Source organism: Rutidosis leptorrhynchoides, chromosome 4 (assembly GCF_046630445.1).
Source record: "Rutidosis leptorrhynchoides isolate AG116_Rl617_1_P2 chromosome 4, CSIRO_AGI_Rlap_v1, whole genome shotgun sequence".
NCBI lineage: Eukaryota > Viridiplantae > Streptophyta > Magnoliopsida > Asterales > Asteraceae > Rutidosis > Rutidosis leptorrhynchoides.
The window spans coordinates 73,073,747-73,093,363 of NC_092336.1; the positions used below are offsets into that span (position 1 = coordinate 73,073,747).

Consider the following 19,617-nt stretch of genomic DNA (forward strand, 5'->3'; position numbering starts at 1 on the left):
AAGGCTTTGAAACATCAACTCAAACTTTATTTGGGGTTGAAAAGATACGTACACACCTTGTCACTTCAGACAACGTCCAGTTTCTTCGACGTTCGAGCAAGCAACACGTACATGCTTCGTACACCTCATACACGCATCGTACACCATAAATACATTATGTACCATAAATATTTGGGTCTTACAGTTTTTCAGGTACAAAAGGTTACTTTGGTTTGCAGACCTCGGGTTAGGTACTGCTAGAGTGCCCGACGTTCTTTTAGTTGTGCGGCTGTTGAGTAGTGGCGAATGCGGTGTTAGATACATGATCGGTTTTATGTATGTTTTAGATTTAGGTTTGGTGGTTTGTACGTGGGTATTTTATCTTTCAATTTTAATGTGCTCGCTCTCTTCTAATGTTATCGTTCAGTGTGTGTAGGACGTTTAGAGCGAGACCTTTCAATTTATAGTCGTTTATGTGTACCATCAGATCTTTACAATCTTTTATGTATATATATATTATATATTCGCTAAAAATAACGTAAAAAAACTTCCTTATTATATTTTTATCTGTAATGTGCTTCTAATGCCAATAAAAAGTAACCCATCCAATGATATTTAACATCCAAAAAAACTGCCAAATAAAATGTATTTATGAAGAAATAATTACGAGTAATAAATGGTAAATGGTAAATGGTAGTATAGTAAAAATAAAAAAAAAAATAAAAAAGCAATACGGAGTGTTAGTTTAACTAGTTTAATAACTAGTTACGGAGTATTAAAAAATAGTTCTTGGACCATGTGCCACCGTATCAGTAAACACCCCTTATTATTAACTTACGACTAACTCCTCAACAAACAACAAACTGTGATACATTCTTGACGAACAAAAAGGTTCTCCATTTTTCATCTCATTATTTCCATTTTCATTTTCACTAATTATTCAATTTAAATTTAATTTAATTTACGTTTCATGATCTTTCAGTTTAATTCAATCAGCCAACACTCAATTCTCGACTCATCATCCATCAGGTACCAATTTCATTTCACTTTTATGTTTCGTTCCCTAATTTCCAGCATCTTTTTAATCAAATATTGAATTGAATTGATATTGATTCGTTTAATTAATTAAAAATTTGTAGAACGAAATTAGCTCAATAAGGACTAGTGTCACTCGGTAATCGATCCATATCGTCATGGCTATTGTTGAGAACGGTGCATCCAATAATCAGGTGGAATTGAACGAGGTTGATCAGTCCGATTCATCGATTTCGGTTTCTAGGGCTGATGGAAATGGTGATTTAATTAATGGAAATGATCATGAGGAAGAAGGATTTAAGAAAGAAATGAAGGAATTGGAGAATATGTTCCCCAAATTGAACCCTATGGCTGAAGAATTTGTTCCTCCTTCATTATCAAAAGTTAATAATAATAATATTAATAATAATGGTTATGGTTATGGTTATAATAATAATAGGGTTTTATTGCAATCACCATCTGCTGCTGTTGCTGCTCAATTTGGTTATGCTGCTGTTAATGATTTCTTACTTCAAACTAACCACCCTGCTTTTGCTAATGTTAATGGCTTTTCTACTGGACGGGTATACTTTTAACTACTTAGGAAAGTTTCAAACTTTGCGTGTATCATACTAAAAAATGTTCATTTTATATGTTTAAAGCTTTTAATACGTGTGTTTAAGTGTATCTGGTGACCTGAACTCTGTAAATTTTTGTAATACTTTATGCCTATGTGGCAGTTACATCGGCTGCCATGTAAGCAACGAACCAATTTCAAGTGATCGGTTACAATAAGAGTAAACGTCAAAAGGAGTAACTTTACCAAATTTCTCAGTTTGGGTACTTGGTTGATAAATTTTAAGCTAAGCTAAGGTTTTTTTTTTTTTTTTTTTACTAATGAAGGAAAGTTCTTTTTACTTTTTGAAGCATCACGACATCGAATAAGAATGATTTTTGGAAGGTTGTGGGACTACATTTCTCTGTTTTTACCATTTAAAGGGATTTTCTTACCTGTTGAAGCATCATGGCGCCTTAATGGTGGTAAAAGAAACTTTAATATCTTAAATTGGCAAATAATAATTGGGTAGCCGAAATGAGAAATCTGATATAAGTTGTGTACCATTATGGTAACAAGTAAGTTATATAAGTTTGCTATATACAAAAGGAATTCAAGTATAATACCAAGTGTGGTAAATCTTGATCAATTTTAATCTAGTTTGACTTGTTTTTATGTTCATTATGGCAGTTAACAGATAACATTGAGGTCTTGTTTTGTCTTTCTTGCTGATTGTTTATGGATTTAATTGTTTATGATTAGAAGAAGGGTAATTTTGGCAATGGAAAGCGGAGGGCCAATAGCCGAACCACCATGGCACAACGAGAAGATGCCATTAAGAGAACTGTTCATGTGTCTGACATTGATCAGCAGGTAAAGACTTGTCCTACGTAATTGTATCAGTTGTTATTAAAAGTTTGGTGTTTTTTGATTTTTAATGGTGGGTTGCGTTTAGGTAACTGAAGAACAGCTTGCTGCACTTTTTATTAACTGTGGACAGGTAAATACATTAGTCATGCCATCATGAAAAGGCATTGTTTTTCTCGTATATATTAATATTATATTTGTTACTTTTATCATTTCTTATTGGCACAATAGGTTGTTGATTGCCGTGTATGTGGCGACCCTAATTCTGTTCTTCGTTTTGCTTTTATCGAGTTTACTGATGAAGGTATGCAAATATAACCGTTTTCTATATGTAATTAGTACAGTGTGATTCATATCAAACTAAGTTTGGTTTTACCGTACATGCAGAAGGTGCGAGGAACGCATTGAGTCTCGCTGGAACCATGCTCGGATTCTATCCTGTTAGGGTGCTGCCTTCGAAAACCGCAATTGCGCCTGTGAATCCAACTTTTCTGCCCCGAGTGAGATTCTTTACGACTTTTAAAACCGATTGACAATGTACTTATAGTTGTGCTTAACCGCTAACGTTTTTATCGTTGCTATTGTTTGTATATATAGTCTGAGGATGAAAGGGAAATGTGTGCACGAACTATTTATTGTACTAACATCGACAAGAAGGTAGTTGATTTTTTTGTTTTTGTTTTTATTATTATTTTGTTTTTGTGCATGGTTTTAATGAATGTTAGTTTGGTAGCATGTATCTAATCTGTATTCTGTTTGAATCAGGTTACTCAGGCGGATGTCAAACTTTTCTTTGAATCACTTTGTGGAGAGGTTTTCAGTTATTCATATACAAAATTTTGACTACTTTGCCACGTATGATTTTTCAACGGCGTACTATTTTATTTTTTGTGTTATAGGTTTACCGCTTGAGGTTGCTTGGGGACTATCATCATTCGTCTCGCATTGCATTTGTGGAGTTTGTTATGGTGATTATTCTAAGTTTTTCTGCTTATCACTTTATATTACTATATATTTAGTTATTGATTAAGTAACTTTGAGTTACATGCAAAGGTCTTAGATTTGCTATATTAGCACTTCTTTGTGGTTTATAACTCATTAATAAAAACACACAATATCTTAAGTTTTGATCCTTGTTCATATTTATAGTTATAACAACTTTAATGGTTCAGAAAATGGTTACTTCAGCTATCAAATTTCTATCTTTAGGCTTGTTACGGTTTTTTAGTCAATGCGTTTTTGTATTTAAAAGTATAAGTCAGTCATTCGAGGTATTTCACAGATGGCTTACAAGTTTCTCGCTATTTTTCTATTTCTTCCTTATTAAACTTGATTCCACATTTTTTATTTATACAAGATACTAATCACGTGTTTGACGTTACAGGCTGAGAGCGCTATTGCAGCTCTGAACTGTAGCGGTGCGGTGTTAGGATCATTGCCAATAAGGTACTTTAATTCTGTCTCAAACACTTCCCTGAAAAGTTCTCGAAAAATTTAGGTGGTAAACATGAATGCTATAATGACTTGAGTTCATGATTAAAACCAAGATTGCAAAAATTGCTGCTCGGGGAGTACTCGGTCGGGATATTTTAGAAGTACTCGGCACTCGGGAGAGTACTTGGATGTTCACCAAGTTTGACTTTGACCGATTTTGTCCGAGTTTTGACTGATTTTCCAAGTAATCCCAAGTTTTGAACGAGTTTGACTTAGTTTTGACCGAGTTTGACTGAGTAATCCGAGTAATTGGACCGAGTAATCAGGATACTTTTTTTGCCGAGTACTCAAGTTCTGCGACACTGATTCAAATAATTCAGGAGGTTTTATGCATTAAAAACACATTCAGGGCATCTTTTAACCCTGCATTTGACATTTTTACATTTCAGCTAGAAATTTTAATCAGTGCATTTGGTCTATTAGAAATTAAACATGAACCATATTGCTAAATGTTCCAAATTTCCCTTGTTTAATCGATACTTCTTTTTTCTGCAGGGTAAGCCCTTCAAAGACCCCTGTTCGTCCACGTTCACCCCGCCCAACCATGCACTGACACGTTGGCTTCGAAAAGCTATATTTAATACGTAGATAACGGAAACTTTTGACAATTATGTTTTTCGTTTGTGTATGATGCTTCTCATAGCACAAATATGTCTATAGATTTATTTAAATGTAGAGAGCCTGGATTGAAATTCGCGGACGGTGAGCCTTAATTGTGTTATTGAGAAGCGTACGGTTTTGGATCTTATTGTCATGTTTGTAGCACGTTACCATTTTCTTGTTACTCTTTTAAGTGTGTTCTAATCTGATGATGCAGACAGTCAAGGGCACGAGACTGTGTTTTTGAATAGCATGTTAGGAGTCACTGACGAGGGTCCAACACATGTGGAACCACCCACCCGATCATATCGGGAACACCTTCCAGAAGAAAACCCACAACTACTTGAATCCGGGACACGCATTTCGAATTGGAAAACCCCTGGTGAGATTCGAACACGGGTCACGTCCTTTGAATCTCATTCGAATCTCATGCTTAATAATGAGCGATACCTTTGAGCTATTAGCTCATTGGTGTCAGTTGCACGAGACTAGTAGTGATAAGTAATTAGTTTCTCATAAAAGAAGACTCAAACCAGCTCATTCAAATGACTGGAAATTGTCACAATGAGCCCAGAGCGACTACTTCGGTCCAAACGCAAAATACCCTCATCAGTAATCCAAACGCAGCTTTGCACAAGTGACCAACTGAACATTTTATACATTTCAACAAAGAATCGTTACAAGTGGCGTATCAGGTTTTACTACGATTTTATAAAGTGGTGTACGCCCCGCGTCAATTGACATGTGATACATCACCAATTACTTTTGATGAGTATTTAGAAATGTCTGAATAGATGTTACTATAAAATTCACAAAGCGCATAATTGAATCGTATTCAAATGTTTATATGAGAGGACTAATATATGAAGACATGCAACGGCTGTAAGCTAGGAAGAGCTTTGTGGCTTTCCGAAAATGCCCAGTAGTATAGATTGTATGTATTGGGTTTGAGCAAAATGTTCAAATACTTGGAGAGGCATCCGAGGTGATCACGGTTATCTCATGATAATGCTTGAAGTTGTTGCCCCCTATGACATTATATATGGATTTGACATGTTTACTTTGAGATATAGATTCGAACAACGAATTAAATATGCAAAACACTAGTTTGTTGCATAAATCCATGCTAAATAAATGACACCACACTAGAACTTTTGTATGAAGCATTTGATGTTGATCACGATACTATTTAGCTTACTAGATTTACCCTTATGGGCATCATTTAGTAAGGGGTTTTAAATGTTGTTGATTTAAAGCTTTTACATTTTACAAAACAAGTTATTGCTCGTAAAGATGTTGAGGGAAATTTTGGTATTTTACAAGGTTGTTGGCATATTCTACAACAACCAACAAACGCATATATTAGGAACGCTATAAAAAACATATATTGTATAATATGTGATGCATATTCATATGATCCAGGAGGCCTAGTTTTACTAATACGATGGGCTGTGTACGTTGGACTAAGAAGGAAATTTTGGGCCAAAAACATTGGATGTTTATCTTGGAGAATATATGATACGGCCCAAGAAGCTTGTGGGTAGGCTTGGTTGACGTATACATGGAAACTACTGGAAGAATTAAAGATAAGGATTGCTCTTTAATAAAAGTTTACCATTATTTAATTGTTATCTTAAATTTTATGCACAAACAAGTCGTAGGTTAGCTCTGCGAGTTAGTTGAGAATTTGAATTCTATTCCATCTTTATCTTTTGGTTAGTTTATCCTTAGTTTATCCGTCTTAGTTATGGTCTTTAAAACACACATTTGTGTTACTTGAAAGGAGTTGATTTTTTGATTAATAAAAAAAGTTGAAGTTAATAAAGGCCGTAGCGTTTTTATCTTTTGCTAAACCGAGAAGGTTAGCGTTGTTATTCGTTAAACCGAGAAGGTTTACACATATCTCATACTATTGTTTTAGTCACGATCCTTTCAATCCATTAATATGTGTGCTGAAGATTTATGTTGGTGTGAATGAATTATTTTTATGAAATGGTTGGAAATATACAAAGTTCTTGGATCGTGGATCGTGAGGCGTGAAGCTTACGAGAGAATGACTAAGGAATTACTTGATAGAGATATGCACGACAGTTTTTCATCTGACTTGGTACAACATCTGTCGTCGAACCGTGAAGATTAAGGATTGTAATACGTTTAATTCATTTTAAGAATTTTAGTTATTACTCCGTATTTCTTAGTAATAATTTTAATAATTTAATATTTTATTGTGCAAGTCTCATCTTATTTGTTTAGTAAAATATTTATTATTTAAATCTTTTAATAGAGTAAAATTTAGAAGTTGTGATGTGGCCTAGCGGTTGGTGGTATGACTTTTTTAGAGGAGGTCAGGATTTTTTTTTTTTTTTTTTTTTTTTTTTAACAAAAAGAAGAGCTTATTATTCTTAATAAGAATGCATAAATGGTGATACATTTAGGTATTTTGGTGGTTATACATAAGTTATGGGTTATAGTTATCATTAAAATACCACTAATAATAAATAAAGCGTGTTCGAAAAATCTTCAATGTCTAGAAAATTCCTGTGAAATATAAGATTAGATTTTCTCTTTTACCCAAAAAAAAAAAAAAAATTAAATAAAAATTAAATAAAATAAAATATGTTCTAAAAATCTTCGATGTCTAGAAAATTCATGTGAAATAAGGTTAGATTTTCTCTTTTACAACAAAAAAAAAAAAAAATGTAAATCAAGAGGGTGACACGTGTTTAAATACGAATAAGTATGATTGTTCCAATGGCGACGGTTTTTTTTTTATGATATCAAACCCGAATCCATAAATCCAACGGATTTTAGAACATCCACTTTTTAAAGAGCCGTGATGATCGGAAATTCTAGTTACGCGTATAAGAATATATGCAACACAACTGAGATCCAAAATTTCATTTTCATTTCACCCAACAAAAAAATAAAAAATAAAAATAAAAAAATTCATCCTTGCAAATTCTCATTCAGGTAATTCTATCACGCTATTAATCTCATTTCATCTTGTATTGATCATCTGTATATGTATGTTATTTATCTGAATTTAAACTATATGCTATTATTCCTTTAATTTGTTTTTCTGATCATGTTTTTTTTTTATGCATGGATGATTCCTTTTATTTATTTATTTTTTCTGTTATATGATTTTAGTATATGTGCTTCATAAAATGTTTTGTAACTTGTGATTATTGGAGATTAAACTGTGTAAAGAATTTTGGATTTTCGAAATTTTTCTCTGGCACTTTTATGATTGTGATTTGATTCAAAACGATGTATTTAAACAAAAATTGATTATCAGCTGATTAAGACCTAATAATTTAGTTGTTTTTACACTTTTACATACAACCTTAATAAGATTTAATTTTTTTCCCCCACAAAATCTGATTATTTACATCATAACCGATCAAAATCGGTTTTGCGAATGATTATAAGTTTGATTGTAAGAATTCAAGTTACATAACTTTGACTTATGATCACATGATGACTAGTGAAACTGTTGGTGCCTTTTATGATTTTGCATTCTATTTCAGTTTTATGTTTACTAATTGTCCTTTAAAAATATTCATCGTTTCATAGATATGATATCATTATTTGTGTACTTTCACATAATCAACAATCCTTCTGCTGATCTTTTTGTTAAACTAATGATTTCAGGTAGTTATTTAACTGCTGTGACAGTTTCAGTCACTTAAAAGATGGCTGACGCTCACGATACCGACAAGAACATCGAGATATGGAAAATCAAAAAACTTATTAAAGCACTCGAAGCAGCACGTGGTAACGGTACCAGCATGATTTCTCTAATCATGCCGCCACGCGATCAAGTTTCGCGTGTCACAAAAATGCTCGGAGACGAATTCGGAACAGCATCAAACATAAAAAGCAGAGTCAACCGTCAGTCAGTTTTGGGTGCCATTACATCGGCCCAACAACGGCTCAAGCTCTATAACAAAGTCCCCCCAAACGGACTCGTTCTTTACACCGGAACCATTGTAACCGAAGATGGAAAGGAAAAAAAAGTTACTATTGATTTCGAACCGTTTCGGCCCATTAACGCGTCTCTTTATCTTTGTGATAACAAATTTCACACAGAAGCTTTGAATGAACTGTTGGAATCGGATGATAAGTTTGGTTTTATCGTTATGGATGGAAACGGGACCTTGTTTGGAACTTTGAGCGGTAACACACGTGAAGTACTACACAAATTTAGTGTCGATTTACCGAAAAAGCATGGACGAGGAGGGCAATCTGCGTTACGATTTGCTCGTTTACGAATGGAAAAGAGACACAATTACGTGAGGAAGTGTGCTGAGCTGGCGACTCAATTTTATATCAATCCTTCAACTAGTCAGCCTAATGTTTCAGGGATGATACTTGCAGGGTCTGCTGATTTTAAAACCGAGCTTAGTCAATCTGATATGTTTGACCCGCGTCTTCAGGCTAAAATCTTGAACGTTGTCGATGTTTCTTATGGTGGTGAAAACGGGTTTAATCAAGCGATAGAGTTATCGGCTGAAATACTTGCTAACGTTAAGTTTATACAGGAGAAACGTTTGATTGGTAAGTATTTTGAGGAGATTAGTCAAGATACCGGGAAATATGTTTTTGGTGTGGATGATACGTTAAAGGCTCTTGAAATGGGTGCGGTTGATATACTTATAGTTTGGGAAAATCTTGATATTAATCGATTTACACTTAAGAATGTAACAACTGGTGAGGTGATTATAAAGCATTTTAATAAGGAGCAAGAGGGTATACAAAAAAACTTTAGGGATTCGAACACGAATGCTGAACTTGAAGTGCAAGAAAAAATGTCGTTGCTTGAATGGTTTGCTAATGAGTATCGTAAGTTTGGTTGTACGCTTCAGTTTGTTACTAATAAGTCGCAAGAGGGGTCTCAATTTTGTAGAGGTTTTGGTGGTATTGGGGGGATCCTTCGTTATCAGCTGGATATTCGATCGTTTGATGAGGTGTCTGATGATGAATTGTATGATGATTCTGAATAGCAATCAATAATCGGTTATACGCCGGTGCAGGCGAATGAGGAGAAATGCCTGCACCGGGCGCGAGCTCTCGCACATGAGGCTCCTGGTGTTCCTGTATCATCTGTTCGTGAGATTAGCGTTGAGGTATGTCTCGAACACCCTTTTTTCCTTATTTAAATAAGAATCATGAAACCAGTTTAATGTTTTGAATCTAATTTAGGGATTGATATCATCTTTAGTTGATGATTTAGGAACCTATTGGTCTATTTAATTCAAGCATGTTGTGTATGATTTCAAGCTGGCTAACTGAGTCAACTCATAGCGGGCCATATAAGTAGTAATTCACCTAAGCTCCAATCGCTTTTTATAATTTATAACTTTTGAGTTTTTTAAGTTAAACAAAATTGACCCATTCAAATGTTATTGGGTTGAAAATCTACATCCTCTTCTGAATCTAATTGATTTTTAATACATTGATTTGTGAAGCAGCTATTGGAGATAAGTGATCTAAACAGAAGAGGTGCTGATCCTGTTTTCTCTAAGGAACTGCAGAGCCGTGCTGGGCCCGTTTTAGCTCCATACCAAACTGTTCGTGTAAGCAAAGCTTGAGTTTATGAAACCTTTAATGCAGTGCTTATGAAGAAGCTTCGATATTTACATGCTTTCGGTTAATAATGTTATCCAAGTATAAGAAGGATTAAGTTTATCGTGTTTGCCAATAATAAATAAGCTACATGGGTATGTCATGTAGAAGATCTAAGCGTCAGTCGACACTCACGAACTTGTTATGCGGATTTTGTCATCCTGGATTTCCTTGTATGTTATTTCGTGTTGTGATTAAATTGATTGAAAGTTGGTTTGGTTGATATTGATCTTTTATTTCTGTCTCTTGTTTTGAGTGGAAATGTATGTGGGTTGGGTCTGAACCTGCAAATGAGCTGAGCAACATGACTCAACCACCTTACTTGAGCTCAAGCTAGATCTGATAGCTCAAACGAGCCTTCCCCATTTTAGTTCAAGCTTCACTCAAGAGTTCATATAGCTCAAAAACATTGAATAATATGTTCAGTTTGATATAGGTCAACTATTACAAGCTTTAAGTTGAGTTATTATCACGAGGACAACATATGTTACCTATTCGTCAAAGATGCTTGATCTCGTTGTGTGTTTAGATGATTCTTTATTTTCTGTTGATCGGTTAGGTAGGTTCTCATTTGTCATGTGATTCGTAATACTGTGTTTTTAGCTGGTTTAGCGAGCTTTGTATTGGTCTAGTTTTGTAATGCTCCGTTTGTTTGGTTGGTTTGTTTCTAGAAGGTTTCATTTCCTAATGAACCTTCTTTTGATTAATAAAGTTCATCCGTTTTTAAGCTTGGAAAAAAAAAAAAGGTAATTGCATCACATAAGGCTACTAAAGCTCGATAAAGATATAAGTCGAGTTCTTAAAAGCTCGAACTAGACTCCTTAGATCTTCAGAACTTAATTTATTACGGAGTATAACTTAAAAGCGTGACCTAAAACGTTTAATTTTTGGGTGCTCATATACCCCGTATATATACGGATACATACAATACAATTACAATTATTATTATTAATAATTTAATAATAGTAACAAGAATACAAGATGTTTAGCGACATTGTGATGGTCACGTGATCAGAAAGAAACTTCAGATTGTTAAGTTGATATGACGAGGCATCAGCCAATCCAAAACAAATTAGAAATCACTACCAAATGCATGTTTGATACGTGTGGATGTGGTTGTACGTATATATACTATGTTACGCATCTGACAAATTTGCATCTAACCAATATCCGTAATTTAGAGTGTGTTTGTTTACCTTCAAATTTCGCAACTTATTAAGTTATTAGAGTAATTAGGCATACCTACATGTCATTAAGTATTAAATACGTCCTTCAAATCTTAGACACAAATGTCAAGTTATAAAGATTGATATGTAACTGTATAAAGTTGAATGATTTACGATGATATATATATCTAGCTATTAAAAGGGTAACTGTATCAGTTATCATTATTATCTATATATATCTATAGAAAAACCGATCAAGACCCATAGGGTAAGGGGTGTGCATGGTACGAGAATAACTGAACACCGTATCGGACCGAACCGATTTCGAACCGAACCGAGCTTTTTCGGTCGGGTCCTTGGTCCATAGTTTTACGGATTTTCTGTGTTTGGTCCGGACTGAACCGGTCCAAAACCAAAAAAACACTAAAAATAACCGAACCGTACCGAACCGAAGCGATAATATTTGATCCGGTCCTCGGTCCATGTTTTTGCTTCAAATTGGGATTCGGGACGAAACCGAACCGAACAAGTTTGGTCCGAAACCGTACCATGCACACCCCTACATAGGGTGTACTATGTTGTTTCGTTTATTGTTTTGTTAGTGTATGTTTTTGAAACGACCCTCAAAGTAATTTCAAGAGATGTGCAAGCCGTGTATCCGTCACAACCCGAGAGACAATCGCCCCTCACAAGTTAAAGTAGTGGACTAATCGGATATTTTCAGGTTAACAAATAAAATCATGGTAGGAGATATTACTTAGTCATAACTTTAAGCTTATAAGACTAGTACCAACGGTTACTTCTTTCATGTCGTCATTTTTTATATGATAAAGACACTATAGGCATTTGATAGTCTTTTTCGTCCTTTTACAGAAAAATTTAAGTCATTTTACAAAACAATGAAGACGGTAACTTATGAGTTTAGTGAGCCCTTAGTATTTTAGAAGTTGTCCATATCCACTCATTTACTATTAATTAATATTTTTATTCTTTTTAAGTGTGATCTTTTATTTAAATAATGATAAGTGGATCCCATTCTTTTGAAGAAGTGTATTATTGTTGGTAGTAGTCGGTCTTTTTCAGTCTTTTTAAGAAAGTGTTGAGGTGACGTTGATGTGTCACTCAATCTTTTTAAAGAAACATGTCATGATTAGGAGTGGTCTAAGAGACTAATATTTTTCTTTTTATATCCAATGTGGGATGAGATGTTACAACTTTCTTATTAGTTTGAAAGTCGGTTTAGTTGTTTATTTGCTTTAGCACTTGTAGCGTTGCTCGGTTTGTAGTTCAGTAGGTTGAGGCTCGGGTATTAATGATACCGCAACTCGCATGCGCATTCTATACGTATGCGGGCGCTCGCTAGCATACGTATGCGTGTACTTTGTATGTGGCATGCGGGGATGTATCGAATGCCTTTGTTCCCGGTACGGCGATTACTTGGTCATCAAGTCGGTATCTTTTTCATAATTATCTCCGTGATTCTGGGGAGTTTGTTATGGAAAGGATTATGACTATCGTAGATGGTTCTAGAATTAGGGTTTGCCTATATGTATACAAACCCTAATTATCAATCTGGACACGATCACATTACGTAATCATCGTTTACTACACGTCTTACGTCATCAGCATCTTCTCTCGTCTTTTCAAGGTTAACAGGTTAGTTCTTTATTAAACTAGCACCTACAACCTTATTTGGGGCCTTCTGATCAGCGACCGCTATCGGAGGTGGACTTAATCACTTGACCACCCCGCCGATATCATCATATCGGCCATGGTTATTCACGGTAGCCAGACCGGATAGCCTTGTTCTAAGATCCTTAAACCCCTCTTTGCGTGTTGAACATGCATATTAACTCTATGGAAAATATATGCATGATCAAGTGGTGCTCTCATTGAGAGCCGAACTAGTTCAAGACTGTTTAATTGCTTTTTCTTTTAAAAAAAAAAGGGTTTTGAATTATAAGGCTTATTATTCACAAATTTTTTGAATTTTTTCTTTTACACTATCATGACTTCCGGGGACTCATCGGAACGTACTCAAACAGATAATCAAAATACACCGTCTGGTAATCAGTAGACGCAAGTTATGATCACGGGGGCGGGATACGCACCATATCCTCCACCTGTATCCGGCGAGCCTTTTCAGAGGTATAAGCCGATATATCCAGATGGGATTACAACGCCAAGGGCAAATTCGGCAGTCACAACCACGCGGCTGGATTTTTCTTCAGTGGATCCAAGGGTCATCTTGGTAGGCACTAGCGGTGAATCTCGCAAGCCAATTTATGCAGGTCTCGCAGGCATCTGCGCCACAGGTTTCGGCACCTTTTCAGCTACCAGTATACTCTGTGCCGGCAAGCCTGCCTTCTTTTCCAACGCATCAGCCTTGGTCATATCCGCAAACGCCGGGGCAACCTTGGCAAAGTATTCAGGGGCAGGCGAATCTCGCAAGCCAATTTATGCAGGCGGCACCTCCTGACATGGTCCACCTATTTTCGCAACCTGATTTTGTTTAGGATATGATGAAGCGTTTCTTCGCAGGGCTCAAAGGTGACCATGTTAAACCACCTTTTGAGCTACCAACAACTTTTGATAAGTTTCCTCCGCATATAACTGCATATCCGTTTCCATTAGCGCCAAAGATACCCCACACACCGGGTACTTATAATGGTTTAACTGATCCGGATGACTTCCTGCAGCGTTTCGAAGGCGCAATGCGCACCCAAGGCTGGGTGGATCCGGTTGCATGTCAGATATTTCCCATGACGCTGCAGGGCATTGCTCGCGAATGGTTTAATAAACTCCCATCAGGTAGTATATCCGGGTTCATGGATCTGCGGACGAAGTTCTTGCTGCAATATCAGAATCAGAGGCCACGCAAACGCACTCATATCGAATGTCATGATATTGTGCAGAAATCCAAGGAATCTTTGGGTGAATTTCTCACAAGATATACTAATGAGTGTCTGCGTATACCAGATCTCAAGCCAGAACAACAGATTTCCGGACTCATACATGGTATAAACTCAGAGCGGCACCCAACGTTGGTCAAGCGTTTGCGCCATACGGTGCAAACAACTTATGCTGAAGCACTTAAAGAATGCCATGATTATATGCGGAGTGGCGAAGATAACGATATTCCCACCGCCAGCTCGCGCAATGAAAGGAAAGACGATGATGATCGATCGCGCGATCAAAACCGCGGGGGTAACTCTCGCGGAAGGTTTCCTAGCGGTGGTCCTATCCGAAGTGATAAAGGAAAATCAAGTGGCAATTATCGAAACAGTAACCAGCGCGGCATCAATAATCAGAACTATGCGCTGCTGAAAAGTTTGTCTAAAACACCAAAGGAAATTTTGGCAACCGAACCAGTGTGCGCGACCTTTGCGGTTCCAACTCCGCTTACAGAATTTGGTAAGCGGGATAAAACAAAGTATTGTGAATTCCATGATGATTACGGTCATGACACTAATCGATGTAAAAACTTGATGGAACGAGTGCTTGAGGCACTGCGCACAGGTAAATTGGATCACCTAAAACCACCTAAGAAGGACAAGGGAAAATCCGCAGAGGAGGGGTCGAAGGCTAAAACTTTCGCATGGCAAAAAGTCGATAAAACAAAAAACGCCGACTTAACCATTAATATGGTCGACGTAGAGAAAGTTAGCCAGCGGAGAAAGTACAATGATCACCAGGACTGGGAACTTCTCCCAATCACATTTCCTCCTGTAATGTCAATCGACATAGTTAACGAGCCCATTATCATTAAGTGTCGCATCCCTACTTGTAGAGTACAAATTAAACGCATGCATGTTGACACCGGGAGTGGCGTTGACATTATGTACGAGCATTGCTATCGTTTCCTCCCTGCAGAAGTTAAAACGCAGTTACGCCAGTCTGATATTACATTATCTGGGTTCTCCGGAGAAAGCTCATGGCTGCTAGGCCGGATAGAGCTAATAATAGAGCTCGCAGATGATAAGAATCTGCAGTTGGTCAGACATGAGTTAGTTGACTTTTATGTGGTTCGTTCAACTTCACGGTACAACGCGCTGCTTGGGAGAAATTTCATACGACGTTTTAACATTATACCATCGGTGGTGCATGGTTTGATTAAGTTTACTACGAAGGGAGGGGTTGCCACAATTGCGTCACATCAAACAACCGAGTTGTGTGGTTCAGTTGTGCCTGTAAACATTCCCAGCATGAGAGAACAACTTGCAAGCAGTGCGGTCATAGCTAATCGATTGCATCCGGACAAGCGTATCAAAATCGGCGCAGGCTTGTCAGCTGAAACCAAGGCTAAGTTACATGGAATATTATCCGCAAACGCAGATGTTTTTGCGTGGCGTGAATCAGAAATGACTGGGGTTCCGCGAGATATTGCGGAACATAAGTTAAATGTTAATCCATCACTCACACCCGTTAGACAAAAGAAGCGGCATATGGCTCTTGAGCGCAGTGATTGGTTGTGCGCAGAAGTAGATAACCTTGTCAAAGCGAACATTCTGCGGGAAGTGCGTTATCAGACATGGGTTGCTAATCCTGTGTTGGTGAAAAAGCCCGACGGTAATTGACAGATGTGTGTTGATTTTAAAGACATTAATAAAGCGTGTCCCAAGGACAACTACCCTCTCCCGGAGATAGACTGGAAGGTGGAATCGTTGTCAGGTTTCCGGTACAAGTGTTTTCTAGATGCATACAAGGGTTATCACCAAATCTTAATGACTGCGGAAGATGAGGACAAAACCGCTTTTCATACACCGCAAGGTATTTATTGTTATACGAAGATGCCCTTCAGATTAAAGAACGCAGGCGCGACCTATCAGCGCGTAATTGACGCAGCCTTCAAGCACCAAATTGGTAGAAATCTTGAAGCATACGTCGATGACTTGGTAATTAAAAGTAACACTGAAGAAGAAATGCTCGCGGACATCCTAGAAACGTTTGCGTCTCTGCGCAGAATCAACATGAAGCTTAACCCGCTCAAATGTAGTTTTGGGGAAGAGGAAGGCAAGTTTCTAGGTCATGCGGTGACAGCGCGGGGAATCAAGGCAAATCCCAAAAAGATTGAAGCCATTGATAGTTTGCCATCTCCAAAGACAAAGAAAGACGTGCAGAGTCTAACCGGGAAGCTTGCGGCGATCACGCGGTTTTTGTCGAAAGCCGCAGATCGACAATTGCCATTCTTCAATACTTTGAAGAATTGTTTAAAGAAAAAAGATTTCGTATGGACTCAGGAAGCAGAATCAGCATTTCAAGAGATGAAGAAGGTGCTCGCAGAATTACCAACACTCACCGCGCCAGTATCAAGAGAAACGATTACGATGTACCTTGCGGCATCGAAAGAGGCTATCAGCTCGGTTCTTCTCGCAGATCGCGGAAAGGTAATCCACTTTTATTTACATGCATTATTTATTTCACAGAAACATAATGCTGAGGTTTTCTCAGACGCAAATTCCGGTCTACTTCGTAAGCAAGACGCTGACATCAAGCGAAGTAAACTATTCACCAATAGAAAAGCTAGTGTATGCACTAGTCCACACGGCGCGGCGTTTGCACCGGTACTTTCAAGCACATCCAATCGTGGTTCTAACTGATCAACCGATCAAACAGGTGTTATACAAGCCTGAGATTTTTGGCCGAATGGCTAAATGGGCAGTTGAGTTAGGAGAACATGAAATAAATTTTTCTTCGCGCAGCGCGGTTAAAGGTCAAATACTTGCGGATTACCTAGCAGAGTTACCTGCGGATGTTGAGGCATCGGCAGAGCATCAGGATACGCTTGTGCCACCTTTGTCACCATGGAAATTATACACCAATAGTGCCTGCAGCGCAGCTGGCGTGGGTGCAGGTGTAATTTTAAATGGCCCAGATGGTGAAGAGCATACATATGTGCTTCGGTTTAATTTTGCTGTTACGAACAACGGAGCAGAATATGAGGCTTTGTTAGCAGGTATGCGTATTGCGCATAAATTAAATGTTAAAATTCTGCACGCTTATGTGGATTCAAAGCTGGTATGCAGTCAAGTCAGCGGAGACTTCGAAGCGCATGACATAGCCATGCAGCAGTATTTATCTCTTGTTCATAACATTGCTGACCAGTTTGAGGCTTTTCAAATCTCCCACGTCATACGGGGGCAAAATAAGAAGGCGGATGCTAGCAAATTGGCTGCTTTGGCCTTTGATCATCTGGGGAAGAAATTTCTTGTAAAAGAACTGCATGCGAAATTCATTGTTATGATGCCTTTAGTGGCACCTGTTGAGGAATCCAGCTCAACATGGATGACACCTATTATTGCTTTCCTGCGGGACAGCACCTCACCTGCGGATTCCGTTGATGCAAATAAAGTCCGCACCAAGGCACCACTGTACGCCCTTGAGGGTGACGTCCTATATCGAAAAAATTATTTAGGGCCGCACTTAAGGTGCATTGGTCCGAAAGAGGCAGAGGAGGTTATACGCGAGGTGCATAAAGGTGCATACGATCTTCATTCGGGGCACAAGTCTATTGTGTCAAAAATTATGCGGCTAGGTTATTATTGGCCCACTATGTACGCAGATACCGCACACATAGTTAAGCAATGCGAATCTTGCCAAATACATGCACCTATCAGCAGGGCACCTGCGCATCTAATGATACCAGTCTCCTCACCGTGGCCATTCTGCAAATGGGCAATTGACATAGTCGGACCATTTCCAAAAGGCCGAGGTAATATTATCATTTATTTTATACCATATGCTATTTACATCAGTATCTTATGCATACTCTGCGCACGCAGGAAATATCAAATTTTTGATTGTTGCAATTGACTATTTCACGAAGTGGGTTGAAGCACGACCAATGGCAACAATTTCAGAAAAAAGGGTGCGAAATTTTGTATGGGAAGACATTGTCTGTCGATTCGTCATACCAAATGAAATCGTTAGTGATACCGGTACGCAGTTTGCGGGGGATCCTTTTCATAGTTGGTGCACGGAGCTTAATATTAAGCAAACTTTTACTTCCGTTGCACATCCGCAGGCGAATGGCCAGTGCGAAGTCACCGACCGGGATATAGTAGCTGGAATCAAAGCTAGATTGGGTCATGGTCGCATTGGTTGGGTGGACGAACTACCAAAAGTTTTGTGGGCGCATAGAATAACACCCAAAGCGAGCACTGGTGAGACTCCGTTCAGTTTGGTCTATGGATCAGAAGCTGTTGTACCCGCAGAAATGGGGGTGCCAACGTTCCGCATACAGAATTTTGACGAGCAAAATAACTCAGAAGCTTTGCAGGAAAATCTTAATCTGCTTGAAGAACGCAGACTCTCTGCGGTGGTAAACGAAGCCAATAATAAGCAGAAAATTGCAAAGTACTACAATCAGCGTGTGCGTTCGCGCTCTTATAAGTGCGGGGACTTAGTTTGGCATCAGAATGACGCAAGTCATGCGAAGGATACTGGGAAATTGGGCCCCCGTTGGGAAGGTCCATACAAGGTAGCAAAAGCAAGCAACACCGGGGCATACCATCTCGAGACATTAGATGGAAAACCTGTGAAACGCACTTGGCACGCGACGTTGTTAAAAAAATGTTATATGTAGCTGGATGGACCTGATCACTCCATTTTATTTTAGCACATTATTTTTTCTATGCATTTTTCGTCCGTTTGGATGTGTCGCGGTTGTAATCATGATTAATGCCAATTAAAATATTTACTCGCGCATACTTTTGATGTGTAATTCTCTTTTTTTTATGCGTTTCCTGCCTACTTAAGGGGTGTCCTCTAGCCCCCGTGCGGCAGAAGCCTGTTTGGTTACAAGGCTAGATATTAACGGCAGGCGAAGGGAATTGGCTTTCCCCTAGCCAAGCGCCACGCAGACTAGATGGCTGTCAAGTCGACTTAAAAATACAAGCATTGGTTTGCTTGTGCATAATTACTCTCGCATTGGTTTGTGATGTTATGCGAGGCGTATATGAAATAGCTTATATTTTACTAGGAAAAACTATTAAATACGATACAATTTTACACAAGATATTTATTTATTTATAGAATGGATATACCTAAACCTTGCTACAACACTTATAGGCAGTGTACCTAATCGTACAGTAGTGTAGTTTTTAGTAAGTCCGGTTCGTTCCACAGGGAAATCTTTTAAACAAAGCTTAACGCTATATTAGTTTTAATTTATAAAAATACAAAATATATATATATATATATATATATATATATATATATATATATATATATATATATATATATATATATATATAAGTAATATTATTATTATAAAGGGGGGTTTTTACCGTTTAATGACCGGTTTGTCAATTT

General features: G+C 37.7%; 2 protein-coding genes across 4 annotated transcripts; both read left to right on the plus strand.

Moving 5' to 3' along the window:
• Window positions 1-772: 772 nt before the first annotated feature.
• On the plus strand, window positions 773-4,694 carry LOC139839746 (polyadenylate-binding protein-interacting protein 12-like). Of its 2 annotated transcripts, none has more exons than XM_071829891.1 (12): window positions 773-870; window positions 962-1,008; window positions 1,119-1,577; window positions 2,312-2,422; window positions 2,505-2,549; window positions 2,648-2,720; window positions 2,804-2,916; window positions 3,014-3,073; window positions 3,182-3,229; window positions 3,316-3,384; window positions 3,801-3,862; window positions 4,406-4,694. In XM_071829891.1, the coding sequence occupies exons 3-12, from the start codon at window positions 1,173-1,175 to the stop codon at window positions 4,461-4,463; spliced, it is 1,044 nt and encodes a 347-aa protein (XP_071685992.1). In that variant the 5' UTR covers window positions 773-870; window positions 962-1,008; window positions 1,119-1,172; the 3' UTR covers window positions 4,464-4,694. The 2 variants fall into 2 exon arrangements, with proteins under 2 accessions (XP_071685992.1, XP_071685993.1); XM_071829892.1 differs by having other exon boundaries at window positions 2,315-2,422.
• A 2,650-nt stretch (window positions 4,695-7,344) lies between these two features.
• Window positions 7,345-10,361, plus strand: LOC139839747 (eukaryotic peptide chain release factor subunit 1-2-like). 2 transcript variants are annotated; one of them, XM_071829894.1, is made up of 3 exons: window positions 7,345-7,480; window positions 8,165-9,639; window positions 9,982-10,361. In XM_071829894.1, the coding sequence occupies exon 2, from the start codon at window positions 8,206-8,208 to the stop codon at window positions 9,514-9,516; it is 1,311 nt and encodes a 436-aa protein (XP_071685995.1). In that variant the 5' UTR covers window positions 7,345-7,480; window positions 8,165-8,205; the 3' UTR covers window positions 9,517-9,639; window positions 9,982-10,361. The 2 variants fall into 2 exon arrangements, with proteins under 2 accessions (XP_071685995.1, XP_071685994.1); XM_071829893.1 differs by having other exon boundaries at window positions 9,985-10,361.
• Window positions 10,362-19,617: the final 9,256 nt, after the last annotated feature.

What these genes read in the sequence shown, in the direction of transcription:
- LOC139839746 (XM_071829891.1), top strand. Translation starts at nt 1,173, where the DNA reads ATGGCTATTGTTGAGAACGGTGCATCCAATAATCAGGTGGAATTGAAC. An exon ending in GTACTAACATCGACAAGAAG is followed by an intron (nt 3,074 to 3,181) that starts GTAGTTGATTTT and finishes TGTTTGAATCAG; the next exon opens with GTTACTCAGGCGGATGTCAA. An exon ending in TTAGGATCATTGCCAATAAG is followed by an intron (nt 3,863 to 4,405) that starts GTACTTTAATTC and finishes TTTTTTCTGCAG; the next exon opens with GGTAAGCCCTTCAAAGACCC.
- LOC139839747 (XM_071829894.1), top strand. Translation starts at nt 8,206, where the DNA reads ATGGCTGACGCTCACGATACCGACAAGAACATCGAGATATGGAAAATC.